The sequence below is a fragment of the Eucalyptus grandis genome, chromosome 5, assembly GCF_016545825.1.
Source record: "Eucalyptus grandis isolate ANBG69807.140 chromosome 5, ASM1654582v1, whole genome shotgun sequence".
In the NCBI taxonomy this organism is placed as follows: Eukaryota; Viridiplantae; Streptophyta; class Magnoliopsida; order Myrtales; family Myrtaceae; genus Eucalyptus; species Eucalyptus grandis.
Genome location: NC_052616.1, coordinates 56,581,804 through 56,601,476, shown reverse-complemented (window position 1 = coordinate 56,601,476; position 19,673 = coordinate 56,581,804). Strand labels below are relative to the sequence as shown.

At 38.0% G+C, this 19,673-nt stretch overlaps 1 protein-coding gene across 1 annotated transcript; it reads left to right on the top strand.

The window, feature by feature from the left end:
• The first annotated feature begins 808 nt into the window (after positions 1 to 808).
• LOC104447654 (cysteine-rich receptor-like protein kinase 10) lies at positions 809 to 15,913 on the top strand. Its single transcript, XM_039313947.1, has 9 exons — positions 809 to 915; positions 3,717 to 4,492; positions 10,196 to 10,213; positions 12,182 to 12,319; positions 14,036 to 14,157; positions 14,301 to 14,511; positions 14,752 to 14,989; positions 15,120 to 15,270; positions 15,503 to 15,913. Exons 1-9 carry the CDS (start codon positions 809 to 811, stop codon positions 15,836 to 15,838), a joined length of 2,097 nt encoding a protein of 698 aa, XP_039169881.1. The 3' UTR covers positions 15,839 to 15,913.
• Positions 15,914 to 19,673: the final 3,760 nt, after the last annotated feature.

Genomic DNA, 19,673 nt, shown 5'->3' with positions numbered 1-19,673 from the left:
GAGAATTCACTCGTAGATCCCTAGTAATTCATTCTAAGTTGCTTTTAGGTACCAGTAACATGTATATGTTACTTATGTAGTGATAGTAATTGCTTTGAATGGAGGCAGTGAGTCTCAGATTATTCCTGAGGCAATGCTTGGAAATTGGGGGGAAAGTCATGGTGCGAGCTGGAAGTGCTCATCCATCGAGGGCTGAAGCCTCTGCTGCAAGGGCTGAACCCCGAATGGAAGATATCCTGCAGGCATTAGCCAATATTGGAAATTTGATGGGGAGGCAAGCACAGCAATAGCCCGGAGCATAACGCCATACTCAAGGACTAGTGGAGCAGTTTCTGAAGCTAAAACCACTTAAGTTCAATGGAATGAGAAGTCCTGAGGAGGCGGAGCAATGGATTGATGGGATGGAACGAATTTTCCGGCTATTGGACTGCGCGTGCTGAGAAAATAGTTTTAGCAGAGTACCGTTGGAGGGAAATGCGAAGTTTTGGTGGAGAGCCGAAGGACATAATCTTTCCACCGAGGCGATGTGAGCTGGGAGGAGTTTGTTAGAGATTTCAATAGGAAGCGTTTCTCTGATTGTGCTAAGGATAGGAAGATTACCGAATTTGCTCAGTTAGAACGAAAAGGATTGACGGTAGATCAGTATGAGGCTAGATTTTCTGAATTGTCTAGATATGCTTCTAGATTGATTGAGGATCAGGAAGAGAAGGCTAAGAGATTCTGAAAGTGGCCGAGGACCGACATTAGAAAGCAACCGGTGCCTTTGAACATAAGAGATTATAATGAGATTTATGAAAGGGCACGGTTAATGGAGCAGGAGGCTGTTGAGAGAGCGGTCGAGTTTAAGAAACCGTTGAATTTTAATGATGTGAGAAAGGGAAGAGACCTTATCCTGATCAAGGTTAGACCTGGAATGTGAAGAAGAAAAGTAACTTTGGGAATTTTGGAGGGGCAAGGAGTGGTTTGAATATAGGGAAAGCACCTTATCAGCCTGGTGTTTGTCAGAAGTGTAATGGACGCCATGGCCCAGGACCTTGTGTGGGACAACTAAAATGTTTTGGTTGTGGACAAGTGGGTCATCTTAGGAGAAATTGCCCACAAGAGAGGTCGCAAGTGAGGGTTGGCTCAGTGCGACATGGATATCAGAGTGCTGTTAGGTCAAACCCACAAGGAAATCCTCAGAGACCACCTAGTTTAGCGACTTCTATACTAGCACAAGCAAAACATGGGCAACATCCCTAGTTTTAAAGTAATGTTGGCACCATCACATTTTTTTCGGTAAAAAACATGACGATACTATTAATACTTAAGAGTTCTTAAACAAAAGACTCATTGGCGTGGCATCCAAATGAAGCAAATCCCAAAAGGGCACCATCACATATTAGATTAAACGTAAAAATGAGTGGAATTTCATGTATAAGATGTATAAAGGAGAAATGCCTGGAAATCTATATGGCTATCGCTTCACAAAAAGAAAAATACCCACCAGCTTTTGCTAGCTCTTCATCTTCATCTACAAATGAAATCGAGATGTATTTGACAATGAACTACTCCAAGTACATTCAAAGAGTTTGTGAAAAAAATATCAACATTCTAAGGTGGTGGTAGAGTAGAGTCTCCTGTTTCCCGATTCTTTCCACCATGGCTTGTGACTTACTCTCCACAAGGTCTAGGGTCCCATAAGAATCCACCTTCAATACTAGTCAATGGATAAAAAAAAGATAGTAGGTACAACTTGACTGTAAATAATGACTGTTTGCAAGCATAATCGATTCAGCAAAAAATTAATCTTGTGCACATGCCCAACGCAAAGAAGAGGACAACCACGACATTTTATCATATAAATTATAGTGAGGGGCACATCACTGAATACGCCAAATAAATTAGGTATCTTCTTCATTATAATTTGTTTTTAATCATTGTCAAAGCACTTGTACGTGTATTTTCTTTTTCCAAAAATTGAAGATGTACTTGTATTTATTTTTCCTTACATTAATAAGTGTCTTTTTGTTAATTTTCCTAAATTAATTGAATTATTTTTTCAGTTTAAATAAAATCTCCACTGACCGATAGCTAGTGACTAATGGCTATATTGTCTAGCCGGTGAACAACGACTACACAAAAGAAATGAAAAAAAAAAAACACACACACACAATCAGCCTATGAGTGAAGCACCGGTTCTGTACGAGGCATTCATGAATCACAATTCGCAAACCTCTTGTCAATTGACATTTGCAACTTCAGAAACTCTTACACTTCACGTCACCAATCCGGCCAGATAACATATGGCCCGTTTGAACATCAATTTACCTTATTCGGATAGTTGACCAAGAGGAAGAGGCATCGGAATATAAGACTCATTCAAGATTAAAGAAATCTGAGACCAAGGCTGTCATGCATTGTATAAATAGCATCTGCAAAATTTTGCATATATTTCAAATGATGATGGGACATGACATATGCGATGACACAGAGTGCAACTGCCACAAAAATTTATTATGCAGGTTGCTAGGGCGAGCCGAGGTAGTGTAGTTATGTCCAATCAAAATTTTAATATTATTAGCATATTAGTAAGTTCTATTTGGAATGTATTACATATTGTCTTGATTATCCTAAAATATTATTGATTTACCATCCGTTGCAATTTTTGTCGGATATGGCAATGCATATATTTTTTATTTTTCAAATATTTTTACATAAACAATTAACTTTTTTAATTTAATTTTGAAAAAATATTAGGTAGTCCAGCTCCTTCATGTCACTTTAGTCCAACGCCATTCAGCAATCGACATGTTGCGCCACGTGGTGCGAGTGGTTCCACGGACAAAGCGTTTTCCCTCTCTCTCTCTCCACTATTCATGGATAACCCATGTGGTCGCCAAGGGCTTTGCCTCCGCAGAGGAGGATCACCCAAAACCCTCTCCGGTCAACGACAGAGCCTATAATTTCCCCACCCCCGAACGGCGACCTACGGCATCGTTGTCGGCTTCTCACTGAAAGTTAAAATGTACATATATCTGTATTTATATATCTATGCACATGTTCTCCTCCAATCCCAGACAAAAGCAAAATAAATAAATAAATAAATAAGGAAAGAAAAAGACGACTTTCCATTTCACTCGGAACGAGAATGCATAAAAAAAATAAAAGAGGTGGTGATGAATCGCACTTATACAGAGGAGAGAGAAAATGAAATTGGGCTGGCACCAACGACCGGCCCTATCTTGGCGGGGCGGCCAGAACCGGTCGCAGCCATAGCGAGATTCCTTTCTGTCGTTTGATCTAAGGTGAGCCTAGCTCCTAATTTCCATTTTCTTTTCCTTCCTATTTCCTAAGATCTGGACAGTGTTTTACAGCGGCGACACGTGCCACGCGGCGCCATGTGTCGGCCGTTGAATCGTGCTCGGCCGTTGAATCCTGCTGGACTACCTATTATTTTCTTACCACAAGTGGTCTTAGTTTAATTTACTTTCTATTTATCTAATTAATTAAAGTACAAGGGGTCTCCCAACTTCACATCCATCGTAAAGTTATACAAGACTTGTCGATGGAGACGTGGCGAGCAAGTGCATACAACGTGTAGAATTGACAATTCAAACATTGTTGTTCCTATAATTCCATGCCGATCTAGCTATAGCCATACAATCATCGATCCAACCATGAAATCTTGCTTCACCATCTCCCTCTCTCTTCTTCTTCTTCATCAAAACTTTCAGTAATGGACTGGTGCCCGAATATCTACGTCATGATTGCTCGAACGCCACCCTCTTCACTCCCAACTCCACCTACCAGTCCAACCTCGACGCCCTCCTCTCTTCCCTCTCCTCCGCCGCCTCCAACAGCACCAACGGCTTCGCCAACGCCACCGCAGGCCAAAACCCTCCGGACCGGGCGTATGGGCTCTTCCTTTGCCGTGGTGACCTTGGCACCGTCATGTGCAGTGACTGCGTGGCCTTTGGAAAACAGGATATCCTCGAAAGATGCCCCAACCAGCGAGTCTCTGTGATATGGTACGGTGAGTGCATGCTGAGGTATTCGAACGCGTATATCTTCTCGGTCATGGCGGATGAGCCGTCTATCTTTGCGTACAACCCCAACAACGTCACCGACGTAACCCTGTTCATGGAGCTCCTGAATTCAACCCTGAATGACGTCGCCACGAGGGCTTCAACTGGCGGGTCAGGGAAGAAGGTCGCAGTGGCACAGAGGGACCTCACGAGCTCGCAGAAGTTGTACTCATTCGCCCAATGCACTCCGGACTTGACAACGTCAGACTGTGCCGCGTGTCTTCGGTACGCGATCCGTAAACTGGTACAAGGGAAGCAAGGGTGGAGGGTGGTCAGTCCGAGCTGCAACGTGAGGTACGAAAACTCCCCCTTTTATAACGCCTCAGCCCTTCCGGCGCCTCCGCCTCCGGCTCCTGCTCCAGCACCTCCGCCTCGGCTTCTTGCTCCAGCACCTCCGCCTCCCGCTCCGATGACCGGACCTACAGGTACATTTGCGTTAGCATCACTTGTCTTCCACCGTGCAAACTCTCCTTTTTATTAGATTGAATCCAGTGGGCCAAAATAATTACTTAAACTCTGTATGAAATTTTTTTGCACAAGTGGCTATACACAACATTGATTTGCGAGAACCAGTAATTATAATCCTTAAATTAAGAGTATATCAAACCACTTGTATTAAATCTTGTTTTACACTTACTCTTTAGATTCACTTATTTCTCCGACAATAAAAACCTATGAACTTGTGTTGATCCATTGATAATGATGACCCCACATATGTCGCATTGTGACTCCAATAAGCACGTTATAACTCAAATTGTGATAAATTTGGCGCATAGAGTCAAAACGAATTTTCCATGTTGCACCGAAGAATAGTCTTACTTATGTTCTTGTTTGTCTTCTCTTCTCTTTATTTCTAGCATAATTGCTTTTAGAGTTAACGTATGTTTTTCTTCCTAACTCTTTTCGCTTTATCATGAAGCAAGATCTTGACTTAGGAAATAACAACGTTACCTGTCCACCAAGTTTGTGTTTAATGCTATAGGAATATCTAAAAGTACAATTTAAAAAAAAAAAAAGTGACATAAAAATGTATACACATCGAGGCATGTTGTTATTTTTTCCGCAGACACTTCATGAATGATATTAATTTTATCAATCTGAAATAAATAAACTAACTATCATTTAAAAAAATGATATTGTATGCAGTATTTTGATTTAATTAAATTTCATCTTTTTAAATTTTCACATTGGGAAATGTAAATGTGATTTTATTTTTGCAAATCTTTAATAAGGTTTTTTTTTTGGTTTCATCTGGTCACCCCATTGCTAGTATATAAAAGAAAAATTGTAAGAAATATTTTAACGGTGATATCACCACAAAAATAAAAATTTGTAAACATTTGACAGCGTTAAAAAAAAAGTCGCTCATGATCAATTTTTTCTGGATTCTATCATGGTAATATCCACTTATTAAAAATTGTTTTGCTTTTGTCAAGGTCGTCATCCTTGTAAACGTCTTTAATTGAACTACAAGGAGACCAACGATATTGTCAAAGCCTTCCGAAATTTATCACGACCTAACCACATTAAACATTTTCATTTATCTAGTAGATATTAAACTAAGGATAGTTTCAGAATCATCAAAATACACAGGTAGTTTTTCAAACAATTTAGTTATCTCAGATTGATATTAAACTTTATGATCCATTAACTACTGTGTCATTTTACATCAATTTATATCAAAGTTAGGATTTCTAGAATCGATTTAGGGCTTTTGCATGATCATTGTTTGGAATACTTTATTTATAATTATGTCTGAGCAAGACGTGAGATTGAGAAGCTCATTAGAAAGAATAATTTTGGGTTGTGGAGCATTAAGATGTATGCCATGTTAACAATCCAAAGTTTGGTGAATCCGTTGGATGGCAAGGTTAAGTTACCGGAAGTGATGAAAGTGGTCGAGAGTTGATGGAGAAGTAGAAGATAATAATCCTATTGAATGTGTCAGATGAGGTGTTGATTGAAGTGGAAAGAGAAGGATGTGGCAACATTATTGTCAAAATTTGGGTCACTTTACCTTATGAAAGGTGTGAATAGTCTTTTGCATATGCTAAGAAGGATGTTTCAATTATGGGTGGCTGAAGGCACATCAATGAAAGCTCATTTGGATGAGTTTAACAAATTCACGATGGACTTGAAGAACAAAAATGAAGCCCTTTCTAATGAGCAACAAGGCAAGAAGTTATTGGCATCTCTGCCAAAATTTCACTGATATCCTTCTAAGGGGCGCACTACGATTTCCTTGTTTCTAGGGAGTGACAAAAGAAGCCGTGAAAAAGATGATTTGGCACATGATATGATGCAAGATTTGGTTATTTGAGATAGAGAAAAATATAAAGTCTGAAAATAACATATGTAAGAGAGACCTGAAAGTGCTAGTATGAACACCTAGATGGGGGTGAATGTGTGTAAAGAAAATAACATATATAGAGGTCCGATATCCGGAATGGTCAATGTAATGATGAGGTAAGCCACTACAGAGAGACCTGAAAGTGCTAGTATGAACACCTAGATGGGGGCAAATAGGTGTGAAGAAATTTTTTAGCAAAGAACAGTTGAAATATTTTTCTTTTGAAACTGAGTCTGAAGTACAATAAACTTTGAGCAAGTTCAAACTTTAGCAGTTAAATAGAACTACGAACAAAATAAAGGTGTTCAAGGAAGAGAATAAGAACACAAGGTTTATAGTGGTTCGGCTTAGATCAATCCTACGTCCACTCTCCCACGCTAATAGCCTTCTAGCTGGATTTCACTATGCAATCAACAAGAAATTACAACTTTGAGTGCAAACACTTAGTAGAAGATCACACGATCTCACTAAATCACTCATTTGGTATTTCTCTCATGATCACAAACGTTTAAGCTCACCAAAGATAAGTGTGTGATCGAAGGTTGCTTAGACTTTGGAATTATAACTTCTACGCTCCGTCTTTTACTTGCTTATTGGTCCTTGATCTCCTTAAATACTTCTCCACTTCCAAATTAGCCGTTGGACAATATCTCGAGGATTGTCTTCGAATTTACTCATTTGACAGATCTGTATCAAGAAGATTTGGTAGCCGTTGAGTGACAAAAATAGAATCCCAAATTGATTTTGATCGCCCATACAAACAGAATCTTGGTTTCCATAAGTAGAGCTTCTTCATATAGAAAGTTCTTGTCTTCAAGATCTAATTATCAATCAATTAGATAACGTCAATAAAATCAATCTTAATGTAGAATCCAAACCAGATCACTAGCCATTATACATTTAGGGCTTGTGTTATGTTTTGTCTCGTTCTGGATGTAAAGTCTGAGAGTAATAGACTTTACAATCTGAGTTTGAGTGCAATAGACTATACAATATAGATGTAAGTCTGAACATATTTTGCTTCTGAACAAATTTAGCTTTAAGGTCTAAACACAGTCTGAATAAGTTCAGCTTCAGCGTAGAATCTGTCTTCTGGTTCTTCATTCACATTCAGTCTGGAATTTATCAAAGTTGGCAGACTTCTGATGTAGAACAGACTTGGACACTCAAGTCTGGTAATCTTCAAACTTTGACACAGAAATTTGGAAATCTTCATAATATACTTTGGACATGTATTACGTACAGTCTTCCGGCAGTCTTCAGACATTGACAATATCATTTACATGTTCTATCATCTGCATAATCTGTTACTCAACAATTAAACATGTTAATAGCCTTTGATTTATTTTGTCATCCTCAAAACATCAAAAGGGATTTCCCTAACAATCTCCCCATTTTTTATGATGACAAAACAATATCTGAATATGAAGATGTGTAATCACGCTTTTAAAGATAATAATAAATCAATAAATATAAAAAAATAATGTAATTCAAGATAGCAGCAAATAGATTGAGCATATAATTATATATGTAAAGATATTCGCAGCTCAATAAATATCAACACATATGCATATTTATATTCTCTCCATCTTTTTGTCATAATCAAAAAGCGATAACAATAGAAATAGTATCACGTAGAGAATATAAAATGATAACAAATATCTTGCATGAAACACAATTTCCAAAAAATCAGCTTTTATAAAGTAAATTGAATATTAAAGATATGCAATATAGCTCACTTTGATCATATATATCTGCAAATATACAATAAAAATCACGAATGTATTATAAAATTCACTTATCCTTTTTGTCATAATAAAATGATGATATCAATAAAAGATTTGCTAATGACAAAATGTAATAAAAGATGCACTAACTGGATTTTTTAGAACTTAAATTCTGACACATTTACCTTTTCTTCTTTCCATAATAATCAAGATCTGTCGATTCAAAAGATTTTTCCATAATTGATCAATGATCCCCCTCAATTTTTTGCCTTTTTGAGATGATCACGATTATTTCCTTTCTCTTGGATTCGCTTTCTCCCCCCGTCATCATGACAATATTTGCGAATAGCACTAATTGTGGCTTGTGCACGTTGAGCAGAATATTTTTCCAACAATATCCACAACGATCATTTGTATTTTGAAATTTGAGGCAAAAATTTATTTTCTCCAATCAAGCTCTTCTCGAATTCAACCTTCCGTACAACACATAAGGGATTTTCCCAACAATTTGCAAAAACTTTAAGCCTCCAAAAATAGTACAGAATCTCCACAATTTTTTGATCAAGCTTTCCAAAATTCATATGGAAGATTCTATTGCCACCTGCAAAATCTTGTATAATAGATAATAATCTTTGCAAAAAAAGTTACGTAATATCTTCATTTGATTTGCGGATCAAACTTGCTAGATATAAGATATCTTTTATAAATATAGCAAGAATATCCATAAATATGCAATAATATCTTTCAAGATCAAAAGGATTTCCTTGAGCATAAATCTCAGATATATATTATTGATGCATTTCGCAAAAAGAAAAATGATATTTCTATCACGTGCCAAATCAAGTAAAAACTTGCAATGCCTTATATTTATGACAAAAGATATTTGCAATATAATAAACAATCATCCAAAATTATGATAAAAGCACGTAGAAATTTGTAAGGCGAGATGATAAAAAATATTCCCTTACCCATGGTATATGTTTGAAATATACCATTGACAAAAAAAAAATTCATTACCAATCTTCGTAGAAGATATTTTTCTGATTGCACCAAAATTTGCGTAAATTCGCAATCATTCTTTCTTTATTGAATTTCCTGCAATCAACTCATTTCCTTTTTGGTATCCATCAATTTGGATCCTTCCATTTCATTAGAGTAAAATAGAAAATCCATAGATAAACAAATATTCTTTCTTAAGTCATCATAACAAAGTATTTAAAGAAAGAATATTATGCACAATGATATTTTGAAAAATAAATTCTCACTTAGTCATAGCACGATAAAAACAGAGATAATAAAATCCTTGAGTATCTAAGAATATCTTGCATAATAAATTAATATTACATAAAACAGATTTTTACTTGGCAAAATATGATAAAATCTTAGAGTATAAAATCAAACAAAATAAATTCATTTGTCTCTATACAGAATGTAACAGTGGAATTGATTCTTTTTTTCACAACATCCCATTGCAAGGGATCTCTGGATCTTAGGAATGCCTTCATTTTGTTCTTCCACATGTTGCATTCCTTTCAATTAAAATATGGTGGCATGGTGTTGTTTTGTCCCTCTATAAGTCCTAGTGCCAAGATACTAGCCATAAAAGATATTTAACTCAAAAGTAAAAAAACTTTTATAAACCGAGTACTTGGCTCTGATACCAATTGAAAGTGCTAATATGAACACCTAGAGAGGGGTGAATAGGTGTGAAAAAAAAAATTCGCAAAAAACAATAGAAATATTTTTCTTTTGAAACTGAGTCTGAAGTACAACAGACTTTAAGCAAGTTCAAACTTTAGCAGTTAAATAGAACTACGAACAAAATAAAGGAGTTCAAGGGAGAGAATAAGAACACAAAGCTTATAGTGGTTCGACTTAGATCAAGTCTATGTCTACTCTCCCACGCTAACAGCCTTCTAACTGGATTCCACTATGCAATCAACAAGAGATTACAACTTTGAGTGCAAACACTTAGTAGTAGATCACACTATTTCATTAAGTCACTCATTTGGTATTTCTCTCACGATTACAAATGTTTAAGCTCACCAAAGACAAGTGTATGATCGAAGGTTGCTCAAACTTTGGAATTATAAATTCTACACTCCGACTCTTAGGCTGCGTTTGTTTGTGTTCTTTTTTTTTTTTTAAACACTTTTTCTGTTTTTCTGTTCGGGAACAAAAAAAGAAACAGAAACAAGAAACACAAATTTTGTGTTTCTTGTTTCAAACACAAATGAGAAATACTTTTTTTTTCTTTTTCTCTTATTTTCTTGTTCTTTTTTCTTTTGGCCCGTCGCCGGCCTCGGCCATGGCCGGCGACCGGCCGACGAGGGCCGGCGGCCTCACCCAGCCATGGCAAGGCTCGCGGCCCCCGGCGAGGCCGGCTCGCCGTCCCCGGCGAGGCCGAGGCTCGCCGTAGCTGGGCGAGGGTCGGCTCGCGCCGGCCCGGGCGAGCTCGATCTAGCCCGGATCGGGCGAGGCCAAGCTCGCCGGCCGGCCGGCGAGCCTCGGCCTCGGCGAGCCACCGCTGGGCGAGCTCGGCTCGCGGATCAAGGCGAGGCCGACCCTCGCCGGCCGGTCGCCGGCCAAGGCCTTGGCCGGCGACCGCCAAAAGAAGAAAAAAAAATGAAAAAAAAAAAAAAAAAAAAAGGAAAAATAAGAAAAAATAGAAAAAATAAAAGAAATAAAAAAATTATCCAAATTTACCAAACATGTTTCTGTTTATTTTTATTCCCGGAACAAGTTTACCAAACGCGTTGTTTTGTTCAAAAATTGTTCCCGGAACATAAACACTTTTTTTCTATTTGTTCCCTAGAACAATTTTTAAACAAAACACAACCAAACGCGCCCTTACTTGCTCATCAGTCCTTGATCTCCTTAAATACTTCTCCACTTCTAAATTAGCCGTTGGACAATATCTCGAGGATTGTCTTCCAATCTACCAATTAGACAGATCTGTATTAAAAAGATTTGGTAGCCGTTGAGTTACAAAAGTAGAATCTCAAATTGATTCTGATCGCCCATACAAACAAAATCTCGGTTTCCATAAGTAGAGTTTCTTTGTATAGAAAGTTCTTGTCTTCAAGATCTAATTGTCAATCAATTAGATTGCGTCAATAAAATCAATCTTGATGTAGAATCCAAACTAGATTACTAGCCGTTATACATTTAGGGCTTGTGTTACGTTCTGTCTCGTTCTTGATGTAAAGTCTGAGAGCAATAGACTTTACAATATGAATTTGAGTGCAACGGACTTTACAATCTAGATGTAAGTCTGAACATATTCTGCTTCTGAACAGATTTAGCTTTAAGGTCTTAACATAGTCTAAATAAGTTCAGCTTCAATATAGAATCTGTCTTCTGGTTCTTCACTCACGTTTAGTCTGGAATTTGTCAGAGTTGGCAGACTTCTGATGTAGAATAAACTTTGACACTTAAGTCTGGCAATCTTCAAACTTTGACACAGAAGTTTGGAAATCTTTATAATATACTTTGTACATGTGTTACGTTCAGTCTTCTGGCAGTCTTTAGACATTGATAATATCATTTACATGTTCTATCATATGCATAGTTGGTTACTCAACAATTAAACACGTTAGTAGCCTTTGATTTATTTTGTCATCTTCAAAACATCATAAGGGATTTCCCTAACAAGACCATCTCAAGTACCAGAGTAAATGAGCCACAGTGGAGTTTGCAAGTGATGGTCAAGTAGTGGTTATAACATATAATAGTTCCAATGATCAAATGGTTTACATGTTTCTCTTAAGTATGCTCTTCCTTCGAATTTAATTTCCCCATTAATAGGTGATGAAATAGGGGTTTCTCACCGTAGATTTTTTTTTTCCGTTTAACCTCTCTATTCAAATCTCTCAAGGCCTCTTATTGCGTGTCAAATTGCCAACCTTCATGTGTCAGTCTTAGGTCTAATTCCAACCTAGTGAAGTAGAGTCTTAGAATGTTTAAATATTAAGCGCACTTTCATCTAAAATGTTTTTTAAATTAGTTGTCTCACATATGTAATGGTATGCGTGCAGGAAAAAGCAACAAGTCGACCATGACGATCATCGCCATTACCGTTTCTGTTGGAAGTGTTATGGTACTTCTCTTTCTCACTTGTTGTTTGCTTCGAAGAAAGGGAATGAAGACGTATGAAGCCGTCAAAGGAACAAGTGGTAAATCGATCGTTTGCCTTTATTTTTTCGTAAATTATCTACAGCATATAAATGAGCATATAATGAAATTTCTTTATTTTTTGTAAGAAATCATATATATTAATCACACAAATTAAGAGTTCGTTTGATATTAATGTGGCATATTTAATGGAAAAGATCAAGGACAAAGATCCGATTCTTCATGCTCTTTCAACCTTCACAACTATACTTGACTACACAAGCAATTATAATTCCATCTGTAAGAGGAATACTTTGGAAATGAAACAGCTCATTTTTGGCCTTCTAGATAAATAGATGCAACAATTCTATTAAATTTTACCAAACACCAAAGAAAATCTCTCCCTTTTGGAGTGAGAAGGGCCCAAGATCACTCAACAAGCTTATCTTGTATCACCAACCAAAATATGCATCCAAACCTCAGCAAATTAGATGAAAGTCAAATCAGCTGATTCCATTCAACTATTGTGACTCTTTTCCTCACAATCTCCCAAGCTGAAGTAGAGTTAAGAATGTCGCAAGGAGTAGCAGTGCAAGTATCTTGGTCTGCCAAAGAAGACTTTGAAAAAATTAAACCACAAACAGCTGCCTAGATTGATACCAAGTCTTCAAACCTCGCATTGGGCCTTTTCCATTTATAGCACAAATCATACCAGAAGAGACTCATAAACCACTCACCTTGGATATACATCCAACGAGATCCCATTAGGATGCCATGAGTCGTGCCAGAGAGATAAAGATTCGACATGACCAACGACGTGTTGGAAATGTACAACAAAAGTTCGATACCTTCACCTGAGGTTATCTCCAAGAGATAGCCCAAGTCCAAGCCCATCAATATATTCTGTTGTACCCACCTTCACTCAAAAGCTTGAGTCAATGAGTTATAAGCCAACTGGGATATATTAACTCTCAACACCACATCAATTATCTAATGTGGGACTTCTCTAACACAATTCACATGTGTATCTTAATAATCTCTCATTGACATGTGAGCTCCAGTGTTAGGTTTGCTCTCCCTCAATTTAGGTATCCTTCAGCATCAACTTATCTCAATTTGAATCTCTAACACCTAACTTCACCCTTGGTCTCTATTTCCAAACCAAACCATGAAGTCTACCATGAAGCCCATGTTTCTACACCATAATGCCTATCTGTTTGGAAACCGAGTTAGTCACCGGATTCCTTCTTTGAAATATTCATTAAACATTAATATATATTGGGAATGGGCCACCAACCATCGGTTTTGATACCGATGTTAAGTGGTCTCTGGTTTTCTTTTATGCAAAAATTAGCTCAAAGGGTGAAGTTTTCCCTCACACTTATAAACCAATCACCAGTCTTTCCAAACATATGTGAAATAAACCCCAACACCTCGTGACGACATCTCAAAATGCTCCTATCGTTTAGCAATTCCCTCCAAGCATAGATAGCATGTGCACTGTAATTAACAGATTAACACTACATTCGACATGAAGAAGTGATCATGACATGAGATTCATCCCGTTGCTTTGTTAACGATAGTATAAACAATTTTTTTCTTTTTTTCCTTTCTTTCGTGACCAATCAAGAGTAGAAAGTTAAAAGGGACAACCTTGCCTGTCCACTCTAGGGCTCTTCATTGTGATAATATTCCCAAACACTATAAACAGTATAAACGCTACTATTAGCCAGTGTTCATATAATTTGATAATCAAATTGCATTTTTTGGTAATGCAGGTGCAAATGAACTTGCCACTAAGGAGTCCTTGCAATTTGACTTGGCTACATTACAATCCGCGACAAATTATTTCTCTCCTGCAAATAAGTTGGGTGAAGGTGGATTTGGTGAGGTTTTTCAGGTTCATATTACATATTAGAAACAATCAAGAATGCTTTACACATGAATTGAACATAATGGTGCCAAAAAAGAAAAACAAAAACATGTAAGGTGTTTATATGTTAGTTTCAAGAAGTTGTGATACAATAAATTCAAAATCTTTAGGGCAGACTTCCTGATGGACAACAAATCGCGGTGAAGAGGTTATCTCAAACCTCAAGACAAGGTGATGAAGAATTTAAGAATGAAGTTCTAGTAGTTGCGAAGCTCCAACATAGAAACCTTGTACAACTGCTCGGATTTTGCTTGGAAGGATACGAAAAGCTACTAGCCTATGAGTTTGTGCCAAATAAAAGCCTCGATTACTTCTTATTTGGTATGGTGTTGTTAACCCTCTTATATGGAGAATGTATAATTTGCTTGAAATCAACTATTCAAGCTTTCACTAGCTATGGAAACCTTGAAATTAAAATGTTTTTCGTTCTTTCAAATGATTGTAGTTTTATTTTATTTTTTGTTAAGCTACCTTTGATCGAAGACAGTAAATATATTGACCTTGATTTTTTTAATAGATGCCACATACTTGCACATAATGAGTTTTGGTGCAATGATGCAGATCCCCAAAAAAGTGGTCAATTGAATTGGCCATTACGATACAAAATAATATCTGGGATCGCTCGAGGATTGCTCTATCTACACGAAGATTCTCGTCTCCGGATCATTCATCGTGATTTAAAATGTAGCAATATCTTGTTAGATAGTGAAATGATCCCGAAGATTTCAGATTTTGGCATGGCAAGAATTTTTGGAGTTAATCAAACTCAAGCTAGCACAAATAAAATTGTGGGGACTTTGTAAGTCTTAGTTTTTGAATAGATGACTTTCTCATCAGATGCCGGACTTGCTCATTTTATCTATTTAAGAATGCTACTTGATATGAATCTAAATCTGCAATTTACATGTGGTCAATGTTTGTTTTTGCAGTGGTTACATGTCTCCAGAATATGCAATGCATGGAGAGTTCTCAGTGAAATCCGATGTTTATAGTTTTGGCATACTACTTCTAGAAATCATTTGCGGCAAGAGAAATCACTTTTACCACCAATTGGATGGGGGTGAATATCTTGCTAGTTATGTAAGTTTCACTATGCTACTACAACAAACATTTACACCGCACTCTTTCTAGCATTGTAAATTTAAATTCTAATTCCTCAATAAAAAACTTAATCCTTTAACCTATAGAAACACTTATGATTATTATTCTGTTCCTTGGTCATAATATAGTTTTTTGCAAGATTCACATGTATTGCGTGATGAGTAATCAAATTAATGCTGCAATTCTAAGAAAATTTTCCGAATTCTTATAGGCGTGGAATCAATGGAGAGACGGCAAGCCCTTAGAAGTGTTGGACCCAGCTATCATGGATTCATATTCAAGAGATGAAGTACTTCGATGCTTGCACATTTGCTTACTAAGCATTCAAGAGGATCCGGCTATTAGACCCACCATGGCCACTGTAGTTCTCATGCTCAGCAGCAATTCCATTACTCCACCATCGCCTCGACATCCAGCCTTCTTTGTTCGAAGTAGAATACAAAGATTGAGCATTCCAATGAAAGAGCTTGAATTGGACCAATCCACTGGAAGGGCTATGCCTTCGTTGACTAATGGCATGTCGGTTACGGAATTGTACCCCCGGTGAATGGCGGTGGAAGTGAAATCCTTATTTATGGGTGGTCTCACAGCGAGATTGCTTGGCTTCCCACTGAGATTATTTATTAATAATAAACAAACATCTATGTAATTGGAGAATAAGCTATTAATTGCTTTCGAGGGTGGAGTGCTTAAAGAAGAGTCTATACATGTCAGTATGGTTCGTCTAAGACTGTGTTACTATTTGAGGCTGAATCATAAGTCGATCCTGCATTTGTACATTATTGTGCTTCTATACGACTCAATCTAGTTACTTCTCTTGTGTAGACTAAATAATCAAATTCAAGTGTTCGTTAGCTGACCTAGTAGACTACTCATTTCTTTACTATTGAAACTAGTTGGGTTTTGATGTTGTTTATAAATCCAAGTATTTTAAGTCTTTATATTCTTTGTCAGTAGTATAGCTCCAGACAAAGATTATCTATTTGTATTGTCAATGTAATTTCTCTTGTGAAATCATGAATAAATTTGTTGCGGTCATGTCTGATATCTTGGCACAAAAGAATTCTCAAATCTAGCATAATTCTATTATTTTGTGCTCAGAATTACGCCTTTTTGGCTCTTCTGAAAAATACATTACTATTAGAAAGAGTAAAGTGTATCTCCACTTTTCATTTCCAAAAAGACCCTTCTTAATTTTTAAAGAAATCATTTAGACCTAACATTTACCCAAATGTTACAGCCCTTGTCTTCCAAACATTATATGTAGCTTTTTATTGTTTCTCATCAATCTGACAATTTCAAAGAGGTCGCTATGGTGGCTTCGTCACTGCTTCAAACAACTTTTATTCTCCATTTAAGACGTCTAATTTTCTTTCGAAAGTTAAGAAGTTGTTGATCTTAACGTTGGGAATTCCTTTGATGGTGTTGATTATAGACCATCTACTTCTTTCGATACTACTCATTCAACATTCAGCATTGGGTCGCTACTTAGATGATTATGGAGACATCTCAATATTTTCCAAAATTCTAGTACTTACAAATCTGTTTGTCTTCTTATTTCTTTGATTGACCGGTGTATCTTTTCAATTAGTTGTCACGGTATCTAAATTCTTAACTCTATCAATCTTCTCATCATAGACTTGAAAGGATGAGCGTATCTTTGTTATCCTTTGGGGACAGGCAATTGAGCAGTCTCTAAAATTTTTGGTGACGTTTTTCAAAAAATCTTCAACGACAATAGCCGATGCCCTATGACACTTAACATTATCGTATCGCTTTACGTCTTCAAAGATTCTAACAGTAACACCATGAAGATTGGAGGATTCTCATATAATAACCACGAACAAAGAGCAATTTTTCAGAGAGGGAAGATTTATTCGGTAAATAAGCACACCTCTTATCTCATTCTACAATCTTCGAGATGGAGCTGAGCCCTGATTCCTGTGCATTCCGTTAGGAGCACGTCGTGACCATGATGGTCCCAGCACCTGGTACGATCATATTTGCAAGGGCACCATTGCAAGCCGCAAGACCATAGCACTGGATATAGAAAGCCGTATAATGTCCATAATAGTTATACACAGATCCGGTGACATTAATGCGAAAATCTCTCAGAATTCTGTATAAACAGAAACAATAACCATCTCCCTCGTTGTTTCGCCTGGCATGCATCTCGCAATCTGGTAAATACAATGAAGACCGATAACGGTAGCCAACATTCTCTGAAAAGAAGCAATATTCATTTCTCTATGCCTTTGATTCTTTCTGCGTCTTCGTGTTTTCTTTGCTGTTTCACTACAGATTCCGAATTATGTTTGTATATTGGAATGCCTCAGGCCTTTTAAAATGCGCTAGTTGGTTGCAACCTTCCCTTTTCTTGGTTACGATTTAACGCTCTCTCCCGGAATCGTCTACGCAACACTAAGTCATTCACCTAAATTACGCCATTGTTCTCATTTGCCATCCTGGTCTACGAATTACTACAGACATATCATAAATGACTGGGAGCTACTCTACAATGAAGTAATTATATGTCAATCGGATGGGCATAGGAACAACTACACTCCTAAATCCACGAATTTTCTGTAGTTCTCTTTGACGCACCGGATGGGTTGAAATATGCAATTTATGAGATAAGAATTTGAGCTAAGGAAGTTGGTCTCTTTTTCTTTATTTTAACCATCTAATTGTGTGTTACAAATTTGTCAATTAAAATTCAGGAGTCAATGGTCGCAACTAACCGAGCGACGGGCGATCGCAAGAGGGAAAACGATAAATTCCACTCGCGGCGGAGATTTCAGTCGGGAGCTGGTGGGGCCAATCCTCCGCCCGACAAGTGGTTTTAGATTTGTTGGTTTCTATTTATCTAATTAATTAATTAATTAAAACACGTGGGGTCTACAAACTTGACATCCGTCATAGAGTTACACAAGACTTGTCAATGGAGTCGTGGTGTGCGAGTGCACGGAACCTGTAGAACGGACAATACTTCTTGGGACAGCAATTCGAACATTATTGTTGCTATAATTCCATGCCGATCTAGTTATAGCCAATACAATCATCGATCCAGCCATGAAATCTTGCTTCGCCGTCTCCCTCTCTCTCTCTCGTTCTTCTTCTTCTTCAAAATTTTCAGTACCGAAGCTGCGCGCGAATATCTCTCTCACTACTGCTATAACACCACCCTCTTCACTCCCAACTCCACCTACCGATCCACCCTCGACGCCCTCCTCTCTTCCCTCTCCTCCGCCGCCAACAACAGCACCAATGGCTTCGCCAACGCCACTGCCAGCCAAAACCCTCCCGATCGGGCCTACGGGCTCTTCTTCTGCCATGGTGACCTCGACACCACCACGTGCAGCGACTGCATGTCCACTGGAAAACAGGAGATCCTCCAGAGATGCATGTTGCGGTGCTCGAACCAGTCCATCTTCTCCGTCATGGAAGAGAAGCCTGCCAGAACGATGAACACCAGGAACATCAGTGAACGGGCCAGGTTCACGCAACAACTTGGAAAGAGCATGAGGGACGTTGCCTATAGGGCTTCAGGCAGCACGTCCGGGAAGAAATTAGCGTGCGAAGAGATAAATATGACGAGCTTGCAGAACCTGTACACGATGCCTCCTGTCAGCGATTGATATTCTTGAGGTGAAGGAAGGAGCGACGACAGTCACCCCGAGCTGCAACGTGAGGTACGAGTCGTACCCCTTTTACAATGTCGCGCCGTGCGGGCCCCGCCTCCTCCTCCGGTTACGACATCTGAAGGTACGTGGATCTTTTTCTTTTGCCTTTCTTCCACTACTTCTAGACCACTGGTGTAAAATTCCGGTTCGGTAAGTTTACTAGACTTGGAATTCTCATTCCAAAAGGATAAAAAGCGTTTCCGCTCACCAAATTGCCCTTGTCCCAGTTTCACGAAAAATAGCACGTATGATCGACGAAGATCCCTTCACTGTTTTCTGCTTTCAACTCTATGGCCTGTTGTTGCTTGTCCAAGGTTCTTGTAATTCGGATGGGACACAGAAGGGACGAGTCTTTAACTTTTGAAACATTAAAATCAATTTTAAGCTGAGTCTGTCCTCCCGTGACTTTGTGCACGGCCTTGTCGACCGTATGATCTGAAGCTTGTCAAGGTTGATTGTCGGATATGAGAACATCAAATTTGCTTTGGTTTTGGTGATGGCACCATCTACCTTGATTGCATCTTCCAACGATCTTTTACAAAGGGAAAAAATCAAATGAAAATAGTTGGTGCATAGAAGTCTGTAGATTCTAGAAAGGGTGTGACTATATCCACCGACTAATATTGCCCTTAATGATTTCCATATTTGTGTAGTTTCGTTCGATTATTTACTTTCCTTCCTACTTCCTTGAAATTTAAA

Coding starts and splice junctions, on each gene's coding strand:
- LOC104447654 (XM_039313947.1), top strand. CDS start 809: ATGGAGCAGGAGGCTGTTGAGAGAGCGGTCGAGTTTAAGAAACCGTTG. Junction 14,512..14,751: donor CCTCGATTACTTCTTATTTG/GTATGGTGTTGT, acceptor GCAATGATGCAG/ATCCCCAAAAAAGTGGTCAA. Junction 15,271..15,502: donor GTGAATATCTTGCTAGTTAT/GTAAGTTTCACT, acceptor GAATTCTTATAG/GCGTGGAATCAATGGAGAGA.